We start from the raw sequence: 13173 nt of genomic DNA on the forward strand, positions 1-13173 counted from the left end.
TGTGTGTGTGTGTGTGTGTGTGTCTGACCTTGGAGATATCCGTGTCCTGGAAACACAAGCCAAAGTAGTCCCTCTCCAGCAGGTTCAGATGGCCACACACCATGTCCAGCAGTGTCTGGCCCTTGGCAAATTTCTGTGACACACAGAAATACAGAAACACACCCACACACAAACGTGAGACATACACACAAACACATAAGCATATATATATATATATATATAGAACACACAGCAGGAGGGCAGGTGAGAAAGAGCGGTGCAGGTTTTATAAAAATGTGTACCATGCCAGCATAATAACGAGATTTAATAAAGATGTGGGAGACTGTGGTGCATCTGCATGCCTTATGTTAAATAAAGAAATCTCATAACTGCAATATTTCACAAGCTTGTCCCTTTTTCATACACTTCCTATCCTCTTGTTATTAGATTTTCTACACAAGCACACATAATAATCTTAAAATATACATGTACATATTTATATTTTCTTTCATGCGTGATGTAAAAATGCAGTCCAACTGTGTTCAGAGAGATGTTTTTGGTGTGGCCCTCCCCCGCTGAGAGGGAAGAGCTTCTCTATCCTCCTCTCTCCTCCCTCTCCTCTCCTCTCTCTCTCTCTGTTTCTTTATGAGGAGTGATTGCATTTGGCATCAGTGGCGTTTCAAGAGACCACACCTATTTTCTCTGGGAGCCTTCAGGGCTGAGAACACGGCCTCTGTGGGTGCACAGGCAGCCTTGGCAAACTGCTGTTCCATTACACACACACACACACACACACACACACACAGACACACACACACACACACACACACACACACACACACACACACACACACACACACACACACACACACACACACACACACACACACACACACAGAGGAACACACACGCCAGATTCATCTCCAAGGGAAACCTGGCTCCTATGGTGACAAAGCATCCAAGCAGCTGTTACCATGGAAACAGAAGTAATAAGTCCCTTCTGAATCTGCCTGTGCCCTCTCAGTCTATCTGTGGTTACCACAGGGCTGACAATAAGCTATGTTCAGGTTTAATAGGAAAAATATGGCAGTTGTCGGCGGCGCTTTCAAAAATTAAAGACAGGCTAATTAATAAAGCATCATAAAGCCGTCTATCTCTCAATAATATAAATAATAATCGATATCCTGCTGCACTGAGGCTGCTGTGGGAGACTGTCAAAGAATCATGCTGATTAGCAGGCAGAGGCTGCAGTCAGAGATATTTTTAGGGTCGTGACACATACAATATATTCAATTTTTTAACAAAATGAAATTGCAACACACATCTCAGGTGGCCCCCCAAGCATGGCGAGCAATTCCATAGCTGCTGATGAGATTTCTGAGTCGCTCCAATTGCTTCCTATCACATTTCTGTGACTAGTTTTGTGGGCTGATTTGTGTTAGTGGCCATTTGGTGTAATTCTAAGAATTCAAATCGATCATAGAAATGTATATAATGGCAAAATTTCATCTTTGTAAACACCAAATAAATATAAACATTTTTTGACCTCTGACAATTTAGGTATTTTTAGATCAATAGTTATGCAGCAATAATCTTCAGGGGTGAAGCTAAATAAAAATGCAGCTCAAATTCCTCTTTTATTTTGCACACTGATTAACACCCATATCCTTCAAATCACATGCCGAAATGTTGTAATATAATCTTTAAATGAGAAGCCTCACAACCCAGGCTGATACAATTCCTATGTCATCGCAGGAGAGCTCCCTCAAGAGCTACTGAAGGCTCTATGCAACTGTCTAAATATGCTTTGTACTCAGGGTAAGAAAACACAACTTCATATTTGAAAAAGAAATCCATTTGAAATCTGCATTATGCCACTTGTTTTAGTTGAAAAAACAAAAACATTAATCATGTACTTTACACTCCATACATAATGCTGCATCCCTTTTAAGGTTGCTATGGTAAAACGATACGGGTATGCCCTAAACATTAAATGGTTACTCAAGCTTTGATGGATACATTTTGTCTTATTCCACATTCATTTGTTGAAAAGTTTAACGATAAATTTGTGGCTAGATTAAAGGCATCTGGGAAAAAGTTCAGATGAACATTTAAAATTTAAAAAAAAATATTGAATGATTTTCAAATTCAGAGGCCGAATCACAAGTTTGGAAAGTTATCCTGTTTTTCATTCATTTGTTATAAATCTCTGTGGGTCAAAACATATGGTGAGTTAATTAGCTTAGCTCATGTAAGAAAAGCTGCTCTTCAATCAAACTGCTCCAGTGTTGGTCTGTAAACATTGTCGATATATCTCATCAAGAGATTAAAACTAAATTAAACTTGAAGTGTTTAGTTCTGTAGCACACTGCACACAGACTTCTTAAAGCGGCAGAGGCACAGTGGAGCTGCAGGGGAACTTGTTTGATGGGTGTTATTAAAATGGGAAGACATTGTGCAGAATCTGCTGTAGATAAAATGATCTGATCATCCTTTAAGCTTTTTTAGGAGGCCGAGTTTGGCCCCAGTGTCATTAATCTTTCATTTGTTCAGATCACATTTGAGGAGATATTGGTTTTCTCTGCAGAGGAAATTTTAGAATGAGAACATAAAACATGTTGTATGGTTTATGTTTTTAGTCTGTGCATAACCCTTTTTGAACTGCATGATTGCTGTTATTGTTGCATTCTCTATGCGTCACTTGTTAAGACAAGAAAACCATGTCATGGGTTAAAGCATGAAAGCCTTTTTTAATAGGGTCCCTATTCAGCACCAGCAGCTGAGCTTTGAAAAATCAGTGGCACAGAATGCTTTGATTTTAAACCCAAAACAGCATGGCCCCTTTTCAATGAAGTGGAAATGCACACAGTCATGCGCAGTAGCGGAGCGAGTGTGGGGGCAGAAGGTGCGGCCGCCCCGGGCCCACTGTTGTCTCAAGGGGCCCACTTTGAGCCAAATTTAACACGCATTTTGTTATTTAGTTGAATTTTCTAATTAAATTAAATTGACTAGGTCTGAGTCCCACTTTTCTTTTGCCGCAATCAAGACAGGCAATGTATTTTGTAGAGCAGAGAGGGGCCCCCCTCCACTGCCAAGGGGGTTCTCAACTTCGGCAGCAAACAGTACCAGCGGGGTGTAATGTTTGTAATGTCATTGATTCCACCTCTTAGCACCCCCTTTGCTGGGCCCCCGCTGAGTTTTTTACCCTGCAGTTCTTCGTAACATTAAAAGTGTAAAAAACTAAATAAAAAATGTTTTTTCATTGACAACTCAACCCTCAACAACTCGACCTGGCAAGTCTCCTCCCGTTGTGAGCTCCACTAACGTAAACACTACTAACCAAGCAAATAAACATGTTAGGAGGAGCACCCAGCTAGCTGCAGGAAAGCAACAGTGCTGATGAAAACTTAACTGGTAAATTGTTTCATCATTATTTGAGATTACGCTTAGATGCTGGTCTTTTGTTTGTTTGTGTATGTGTTGTAGACCGCCGTGTCTGCTTGGTTATCGTACTGTATGAACGGCAGGCCATTGCTGTCACACTGTTTACAAAGTTTGTTGTCTGCGTGGGTTGATAATGTGTGGTTTTATTGTACTGTCTGTTTGGCTGGATGAGCGTCCAACTTCACTGAATGTTAAACTGTAGTTGCCTTCTATCTTTGGTTTCCCGTCCGGCTAATGAAGTCTGCTTTACTTGTTTAATCGGTGGAATATGCGCACAGACATATCAGCACTTGTTCTGCTTAAACATCAGCAGGTCACTCACCCCGTCACTGTAATAGCACCCTTTGTAATCTGCAGCAGCATTTCTCTTTGTCCCGCACCGTCTTGTATCTCCATACAGCCGATACTATACCATAAATGCTATACTATATTACTATATAGGCTACAACATATGCTATATAGCCTATAGACAGTTTAAGGGCCCACTATTGGTCCCCGCCCCCTCTGCAATGAGCCATAGGCTCCGCGCCTGGTCGTGCGGTTTGAAGAGTCTGTTTAGATAAAGTAATAAAGCTAAAGTACAGGAATGATCTCGTTATTTGAATTAGAATTGCAGATTCTTTGTTGAAGACGTATTTCAAAACTGTAATGTGTTTGCATATAAGGCTGTGAGATAAGTAAGCAGGGGGCGGAGTTCTTTCTTTAACATGGTTTTAGGTTAAGGACTGGTCAATGTAAATGCACTGAGGTCAATCAATATCTATAACGTCGGTAGCTAAACATCGATAAGAGGCTCAGCCTGCTTCTCTGTTTTTATCATTAGGCTGCTCTCGCTCGCTCTCTCAGGCGCTCTGCTGACTTCATGTCTGTCATTAAAGTAATGATTCCACTGCATTCATCATTGTGTCTTGAAGACTTACTCTCACATACATATAACAGAACAGAAGCATGCACTGCTTATACATAACCCTTTTATTTCTTTCTATGCTCCTCCTCCCCCACCCTCATCCTCATTTCCTCCTTTTTTCTTCTCCCATCCTATTTTCTCCCTGGTCAAACATTAAGAGCACCCATCTGTCAGCTGTATGGATTACCTGTCAAAGGCCAATACCTCTGGTGTCACTGGCCAGGTGACATGAAGAAATGTGTGTGCAAAGGATGGGGGGATGAGTTGAAGGACAATGTGTGTGTGTGTGTGTGTGTGTGTGTGTGTGTGTGTGTGTGTGTGTGTGTGTGTGTGTGTGTGTGTGATGCCTCAGTAAAGACTCCTGACATATTTCTCCTAGCTGGCTCTGGTAAGTAAAACATGTGAGGCCACGTGGGAGGCAATAAGCCATAAAAGGAAAGCAGTTGATGTGAATGAGGTCGAGCGGCCAACAAGATCATTGCTTCACACATCACACTACATCATCAGCAGCAGCCTATCAGCTTCCAGCTTTATGTGAATCACTGAACCTCTGTTAGTCCAGCCCAGGATCTCTGCACTGTTCGACACCACTCTCTCTACCTTTAGAAGTCATATCAGTGTGGGAGCAGATTTACTTTCTGCTGTGTTCAGTCATGAGGAGCCTGTGAGCTGCTGTTAAATACAAATAAACAGAGCGCTGGGAATTCACCGAGAAACACCCCGTTTGTTTAAAAAACACAAAAGGCTCCAGTCACGATTCAGGGAAGATGGCGATTGCTTATCTGAGCCTCCATCCCCCCACAAAGTACAGCCATGTATTAGCTACCTCAAACCTTCACTCCCCCCTCACAGGGAGAATAGCAGCAGAGCTACATTTCCTGACTCAGTAGCATGAATTACCCAAGGAGACTAAATCCCTCTGAGGTGTACGGAGGTGCTGTGTGCTGAGTCAAGAAGTCTATTCAGGAAGGAGAGATTTACACTTCCTTCTCAAAATGCAGTTTTTATTCTTGACACCTTGCACTGTCAGATATGAATTTTAGGAATGTTTGCATGTAAGTTATATAAAACAACCAGACTGTTTCAAAAGCACTGCAAATCAACCACTAGGAATTGGTTTTCTTTCATGTTTCAGCACAATTTCAGGATTGCTAATGGTGGGGAAAAACACCAAGGGAAAACCTTTTTTTTTTTTTTTTTAGCTGAAGCAGCTTTTAAAGAATATGCCTGGTTTTGCAGTTTTGGTCATCATTTTCTTCAGTATAATTTTGTTGCCTGAAACATGATTGCAGGGATATGGGTGAAAACGCTACAACAGAGTCTGATGGTGAAACAAATGAGCAATATGAGATCAAGAAGAATACAAACTTACAGATGGTTGGTAATTGTCTTAGTAAAAAATAAAGCGCAAAAAAATTTAAGATAATGTATGGCAATTCAGCAACACTCTCCTCCTTGAAAGTCCAACAAACAAGTTTAAATCAATTAGTTTACTCTCAGTTTCTAGCCTCCTGATTCTTTCCAGATTTCAAGTTGCTTAAAAATGTAATGTAAATCTCTTGTATATCAAATTTTGAATCCTTTTCAGAGTGAAAATAGTTACGTTTCAAATCGTATTTAGAGAAAGAATAAAAATAAATATATATGGAAGTTGGTCTGGTAGCTGGAGAGGTGCCAGGGCACTTAGTGCTTTTCAAGGTCTCATTAAACATCTAGAAAAGTACAATCTTATTATTACAGGCAGAAAAATATGGCCAAAACCAAAAGACAACGATAGTTAAAAACTTATACTGTAAAACACAAAATACTGGTCAATTTATTTCCCTGAATTTCTCAACCATACCTCAACTGCAACCTCGTAGTCTGAGCCGTCAAGCAGGGTGATTTTGACAGGGACGGTCTTTGGCCTCTTGTTGGTTTTCTGGGGGGATTTGGAGGCTTTGCTGGGAGTCTTTTCTGAGCTATCATCCGCATCTCCATGGTCCTCTGGAACCTGGGAGGGAGAAAATCCTTCCTTTTATTTAGTGAGCTTCAAATCAATAGAGCCTTACCCTTTATTTAAATATTCGTATTGATCACATACGTGTCTTGCAAAGTGATTGAATGCCTTATATGTGATCATGTGAGGAAATCATCTCATGCATGATGTAGTGCAATAGCTGGCACCCTGAGATGTTAAGATGTTAAGTTGCTGGCATAGACAGAGGGGGGCTAGCTGCCTTGCATAGCAAACAGAGAGCCGGAAGGCCCCCGAGTGATTGAAAGGCTCCAGTTAAATGATGTACAGCTGCTGTGAGTTCCACTGCGCTCCCACCTGATTGGTTCTCCTGGCGTCACCCTCCATTGCGCTCTTCATCTCCTCAGCCAAAGCCTTCTCTGTTGTCATAGAAATGGATTGCAGTCCTGCAACCAAACACAAACATATTTTGTCAACATCAAATATTTTCCTGGTTTAAAAAAAACAGTGTCGGGAGGATGTTTACTGTGACTTAAAAGTCCAATCTGCTTATGATCTCAGAATGGATCTGACTCATTAGACCATAACTAAAACATTTCTCTTCATACCCACTACACAGCATTGTCAATCTTCACCTGCCTGCAACAATATGGTCATTTTAACTATCCTGTGCTGTTATGAAGTTTCAGTGTCCTTCCCATATGCACTTTCATTGCAATGTACATTGAGGAATGGTGGTGAAAGAGAGGACGAGGGCAGTTCAGCTCACAGCCTCCCACAGGAGCACTCTGCATGAAGAGCGTTGGCTTCAGGACGCTCTCCTCTCACACACCAGCAAAAGGAGATAGCATAAATTACATCAGCCAGAGAGCCCTGCGGCAGCGCACGAGATGGCAGACACACCGAGAAATACAGAGAGAGAGAGAGAAAGGAGAGGGAGAAAGACGGCCAGGAAAGGAAGGAGAGGGCATTGGGAATATGACAACAATCCTAAAATGAGACAGGAGGAAGGAGGGAATAATAGGAAGAGGTACGGATGCAAAAAAGAACAAGAGAAGGGCTGGAGAGTGAGACATACACCAATGCTGATACAATGCTGAGCTTGAGACAAATGAAGCCTGCAGTTTGAAGGTGACCACAGATATACTCCACCACGTGCACAGTGCTCTGTGTACAGGTCACAAACTGTACATAGGTAATATTCACATGAGGCCTTACTAGAAGAAAAAAATCCCTGGAGTAAAAGCCACGAGGTAATCTATAGCTTTAATATGAAAAGCAAGGACAGGGTCACAACAATAATATTCCTTCTATATCGCATGCAATTTTGCAAAGAAGCATGTGAACTATTTTCATTCTACACTTAAGTCATGTTTGGAGGAATATTGGATGATATTCGATGAGATAGTAATACTGCAAAGTCTTATGTTGGTTCCATTTCCCCACACAAAAACAGGGAAGAGGGTGGGGCGCTGGTTAGTGCGCGTGCCATGTATGGAGGCTATAGTCTTCCAAGCGGGCGGCCCGGGTTAGGGTCCTGCCTGTGGCTCCTTTTCCTGCATGTCATTCCCCACTCTCTCTATCCACTGTCATATCTCACCATTAAAGGCACAAAAAGCCCCAAAAGAACTCTTGGATGAGGGTAATAGTTGCAAAAGATATGAGGTTAACTTATCATCATCTATTGTTTATCTTAGAATATTCCCAATTCTAGTCTCAATATAAAAGTTTGTGCCCAAGAAAAATGGAAACTCAACTGAATAATGTAACATTTTCTTAAGAAACTCCTGGAAATGTGTCAGCCCTAAGGCATCTGTAACACTGTTTAAAACCTGGAGAGCTCCAGTGGTGTATTAGAGACAACCAAATGTAGAAACAGTAAAATGAAGCCATAAAGAGAACAAGTTTTTCACTTTGAAACAGATTCCCATTAAAAAGTAAAGAAATCTTTAAAATTGTTTAAACATGAGAATTAAACAAATGATATTATGAGTAAAGCTTTAAATGGTCCTTACCACACACGTGTGCATAATCACACATGACAGACCTTTATATTACAAATAGTAGGGCTTGAATGTAAAAAATTGAAATTAAAAACATAAAGGAAGGCGAAAGGTTAATGAGAGGAAAGGATTAGTGAGAAGGGGACATGGGAAGCGCTGATTTAAAAAAAAAAAACAAAGCTTCCGAGGAAAACTGTCATTAGGGAGGAGCAACACAGAAGCATAATTTGGTCTAATAACGGCAAGCAAAGTGTTTGTAAAGCAGGAAAAGATGTACTACTATTTCTCTCCAAAGAAGCGGGTCTAATTAATAATTTCTTCTTCTACCAGCTGTCGATGTACATCTCAGTGTTTACAATTTGGGAGGCTTGAACACAGCACGTCTCAGCTTTCATGATAGGTCAGCCTCCCTCTGCATAATGAAGCTGGATCAAAGATGAGTACAGTCTGGCTGCAGAGAGGCTGCAGATGTCACACGCTCACATCATGCACAGTTACTCTGCTCCTCTAATGGGAGTTTAAGGTGTATTAAATGATCTTATTTATGCAAAATATCTTAATTGATTCCAAATATAGTCTCATTAGAACTGTATAATATTTGCATGAATTACATCGTGAGCTGTTTCAGGATGAAAAGGTTAAAACAAGGGGAAATTTCATGCGTTTGTCTCGTTCAATTTTTGTTTATGCAGTGAGACTGTCAAAATTAGACAGGGGCAGAAGCCAAGTACATGTACAGGTTGCTGTTCTAAAGTGCTGAATAGCTAGGAAACTAACATGGAGCATAGTGATCTGAATCTGTTTTATAACAACCAATGACACAGCAAAGTTACTTAGTTATGGGGCAACATGAATTCCACATAAATATCCACATAAATTGTGAGTTTTGGTCATGCATCCTATCTACCCCGACTTTCCGTACAGTGTACGCCTGCCTTAGTGAATCCAAAGAATAGTAAGATATTTTCACATGACTTTTCAGCTGGAAGTACAGTATCTAAAATAAAAAAATGTAGTTGTCCAAAATGTTGTTTTATGCACACATGCTTTGTAACAGTTAGAATCAATTAATATATTTGAACAGTGTTTTATGTTAAAAGGGACATTTTATGAAAAATCTACTTTGACAGTGTTTTTGAACATATATTTGGGTAACCTGAGTGTCTACCGACCCACACAATGTGAAATAAACCCATCCAGTCCTTTGTTTGTGGTCTGCATAAGTCTTACAACACAGAGAAAAATACTGCGTTTTAAATTTGCTCTCCTTGTGATGTCACAGTGGGATTCTGGTAAAAAAAAAAAAAAAAAACACCCTCTTCTCCCCTGGTATCTCCTCCTGTGGACTCCGGCCCTAGCCTAGAGCAGACTTGATGTCTAGCGGGAAAACTCAGCGGGGGCTCATTGCATTTAAAGAGACACACACACCAAAACGGAGCATTCTGAACGCGCTGGTTTATACAGGGTCACAAACCTCCTCGAGTGCTTGATTCATGTTATATTTTGACCAAAGCACAGCACAGATGTTTCATTTAGACCACAGGGGACTGTGGGGACAGGTGGAAAAGGGGTATAATATGTCCTCTTTAAAGGTCAGAGGTGATGCATCCCTTTGTCTGGTTTCACAAAGCATAGACATCCTTCTATGATCATTTTCCACGACACAATTATCTCCTACATAACATTAGTGTAGGTTATGCAGTACAGCTCAGTTACTGTTAATATTGCACCATTGAGACCTGGCATTGTATGCTAATGCTATGATGTAGACTAAACTATCAGTACAGGAATCTCAACTCCCTGTTTTCTTGTATGCCTCAGCTGTACACAGTGTTTAAAGCCATAAACAAATGTTATCATGCGAGAATCTTTTCTATAGATTGGTACATATGTTGTCACTGTACCTGCAAAATCAGTATTTAAGCATCATCAATATGAGCATGTTAGCCCTGTAAGTGTGAAAAAACCTTGTTTTTTGTGTGCAATATTTGGAATTATAACCTGGGCCATTAAAGTTGAGTTTTTTCCCCCGCTGTGTTCAACATTTTATAGGCTACAAAAGGTAATTTCATAAAACCAGTCCAGTAAGCAACTAGGCAACACAGTAGAGATGATTCAAATTCCAAGTCCATTCTTATAACTTGACATCTAACTCTACTGTGATCACTTTAAGGTGATAAATGTCAGTCCTCCTCGGCACTCGTTCATGTGAGCCAATCAGATCACTCCACTTTAATGCCCTGCTCAGTGTGAATGTCAGCCCCCATAAAGCAGCTGTCAGAACAATGAATCAGTGAATCACAGGAAAACTTGAGAGGAATTCTAATATATCAGTGTCAGAGACTTTAGGGCGCTCATTTCACACACATCATGATTACGTGGCCAATCAATTCTTTCATTTGGGTCACTTTGTGATTCAATCACTCCAGCTCCATATCAGTTCTGCTCTGTGCACACCTAATCATCTGTGCGAGGGAGATGACGGAGACAGAGTGAGATGTGTGAGGTGCTGCGGCTGCTTATGCTTAAAATTCCTCTAACAGTTATTGTCTTCAGACTCCTATTAAAAGTCCCTCTAAAAAAACACATGAGGTGCTTTAGTTCTTAAACTTCAAAGAACGAGCATCAAGGTAAGATATAAGAGAAAAGTATGTCAGCATCTTAGTAGGTGAAGTTTTAAAGACAACGTGTTGGGTTTATGGCTTCCAAAAATAAGTTGATTGTGTGACTTGGCTTTTCTTAACTTACATAAGACAGAAATACATTTTTATTTTTACGTCTACCTAAGAAATTTATGGACAACATTGGTAAAGTTCTTCTAATAGGATGGTTATCTAACAAATCTAATCATTACGATATTCTATATAGACTACTGTAAAGTTTAACAACAAGTTTTAACATTTGAAGAGACAATTAACATTTGAAGAGACAATTAAGATTAAGATTAAGTTTTACTTTATTGATCCCCACAACGTGAAATTTCTGTTTTTACACTCTGTTAAGCATGCAACACACACATAGGCTGAATTATACACACATGCACAAACAGGATGCTATGGACATGCACTAATGGAGAGATGTCAGAGTGACGGAGCTGCCCACAGCGGGCGCTCCTGAGCTGGTGGTGGGGAGAAGGTTTGGTGCCTTGCTCAAGGGCACCTCGACAGTGCTCAGGAAGTGATCTGGCACCTCGCCAGCTACCAGAGACTAAACTGTGTGGGCGCCTTGGTGTTAGTGTGTCCGTCTGTGTGAGTTTCTAAATGGGTACTTGCCCTGATGAAAACTGATTGCACCAAAAGCTAACTAAAGGTCACAGCAGTCCCCAACTACTGCTGATGGTAATTGTGTCAGACATCAGGATACAAAAGTCAATGTGATATTGACAAAAAGAAAGGGGAAGCTTTGCAACCCATTCTCAATGTTTGTTCACACTGTTGAATGAGCAACACTCACTATGATAAAGACCTTGAAGAGCTTTTAAAGTAAAATTCTAAGTATTTAGTCTCTTCAACTTCTGTTTCAATCTTTGAGTTTCTGAGTCCTAATTACTATTAAGAATAGCACTTAAGGAAAATTACAAAATTGTAAGCACCACAACTGAACTACATGATGATATCAAAATGGGATTATGTGGTAACCTCTGATAAGGTTGCCAAGGAGAAGCCACTGTCAGTCAAGTCTGATAAAACCACAGTCACACAGTCCTCACAGAGCACATTAGCTACAATTTTAACTGATAATAAATAAAACCCAAAAGATATTTCTAGTTTAATTGCTGCTTTTCGATGATAAACATTCTTACATTACAGATTCATTCAAATGAATTAATATTAATTAATTCCAGTTTACAAGACATATAGGCCTATAGAAATTAATAAATGATTACTGTTTCATTGCAACCCATTCAATAAAGAACATAAAAAGACAATGGATAGAGCAATTCCAAAGGTATAATGGGCCAAATTCTGAGGTGAAATATGATGATGATATGTGATAATTTATTTGCTTCTGCTAGCAAAATGTAATGTTAGCATCAGCCACGTCCGAGCTAATCTTGTTTAATGCTTAATGTTTCAAGATACATTAGTAAAGGTGTACATTCCTAGCTTACATTACTGTAAACAACTGCAGGATACGTGTGTTAGCTTGCTTACTAGGAAGGCTAGGCTAACAATTTATGTTGTGAACTATAAAAAAAGCTTACAAATTCCTGCTTTATTCATTACTCATGATTTTAGGCATTTTCTTTGGGTTTGTTTAAACACAATCTGACAGTTATGTTAGCTAAGAAGCAGGTTCATGAAAACGTTAGCTGTTCTCCTAGCCTTCTATTTCTTTGAAATATGGTGCACTATTCCTTTGGATTTAAACTATCCATTCTCATTACAGTTACGACTGAAAAAAAATGTAAAATTATATTTTAACGGTTTCCCTAATACAATTTTGAAAGCTGAAACACACCATGGGTGCTAGGCAACACATCATTATTTTAAATTCTTAAATGTTGAATCCCATTAATTTATACTGAATATTGGTGGACACAATAACCAACAATGGAGACCTGTAAATTATAAATGCAATCAATCACAATATTTATGCAATTATTTGTTTTTTTTACACTCATATACTTTGATTTTGTTGGACTGAGGCAGGATTTAGCATTATTATAATCCATGACAACTCACGAGTCACTACTGAGCATATTTGCCTCCTAGTTTATTCGCCTCAGAATAGTAGAAAACATGTTTTCTTTCCAAAACAACCAGCATGTTCGACCTGGAATATATTTCTTGGTTAGGTTCATGAACCAAATAATTAGTGCTCACCATTTTTTTCATATCCAAATATTGTCTGCACAATATAGTTTTTGCTGAAAACTTTAA

At 39.7% G+C, this 13173-nt stretch overlaps 1 protein-coding gene across 3 annotated transcripts in view; it reads right to left on the bottom strand.

Annotated features, from left to right (window-relative positions):
• Positions 1 to 13173, bottom strand: part of si:dkey-178k16.1 (band 4.1-like protein 1) — a 41403-nt gene that overhangs the window by 17618 nt on the left and 10612 nt on the right. For all 3 annotated transcript variants that reach the window (XM_065961023.1, XM_065961024.1, XM_065961025.1), the window contains exons 2-4: positions 6645 to 6733; positions 6174 to 6323; positions 29 to 133 (exon numbers count right to left, since the gene is read on the bottom strand). In XM_065961023.1, the coding sequence (XP_065817095.1) occupies positions 29 to 133; positions 6174 to 6323; positions 6645 to 6716 (327 nt within the window). In that variant the 5' untranslated portion in view covers positions 6717 to 6733. The remainder of the gene's footprint in view (positions 1 to 28; positions 134 to 6173; positions 6324 to 6644; positions 6734 to 13173) is intronic.

The sequence above is a fragment of the Labrus bergylta genome, chromosome 12 (assembly GCF_963930695.1).
Source record: "Labrus bergylta chromosome 12, fLabBer1.1, whole genome shotgun sequence".
Lineage (NCBI taxonomy): Eukaryota > Metazoa > Chordata > Actinopteri > Labriformes > Labridae > Labrus > Labrus bergylta.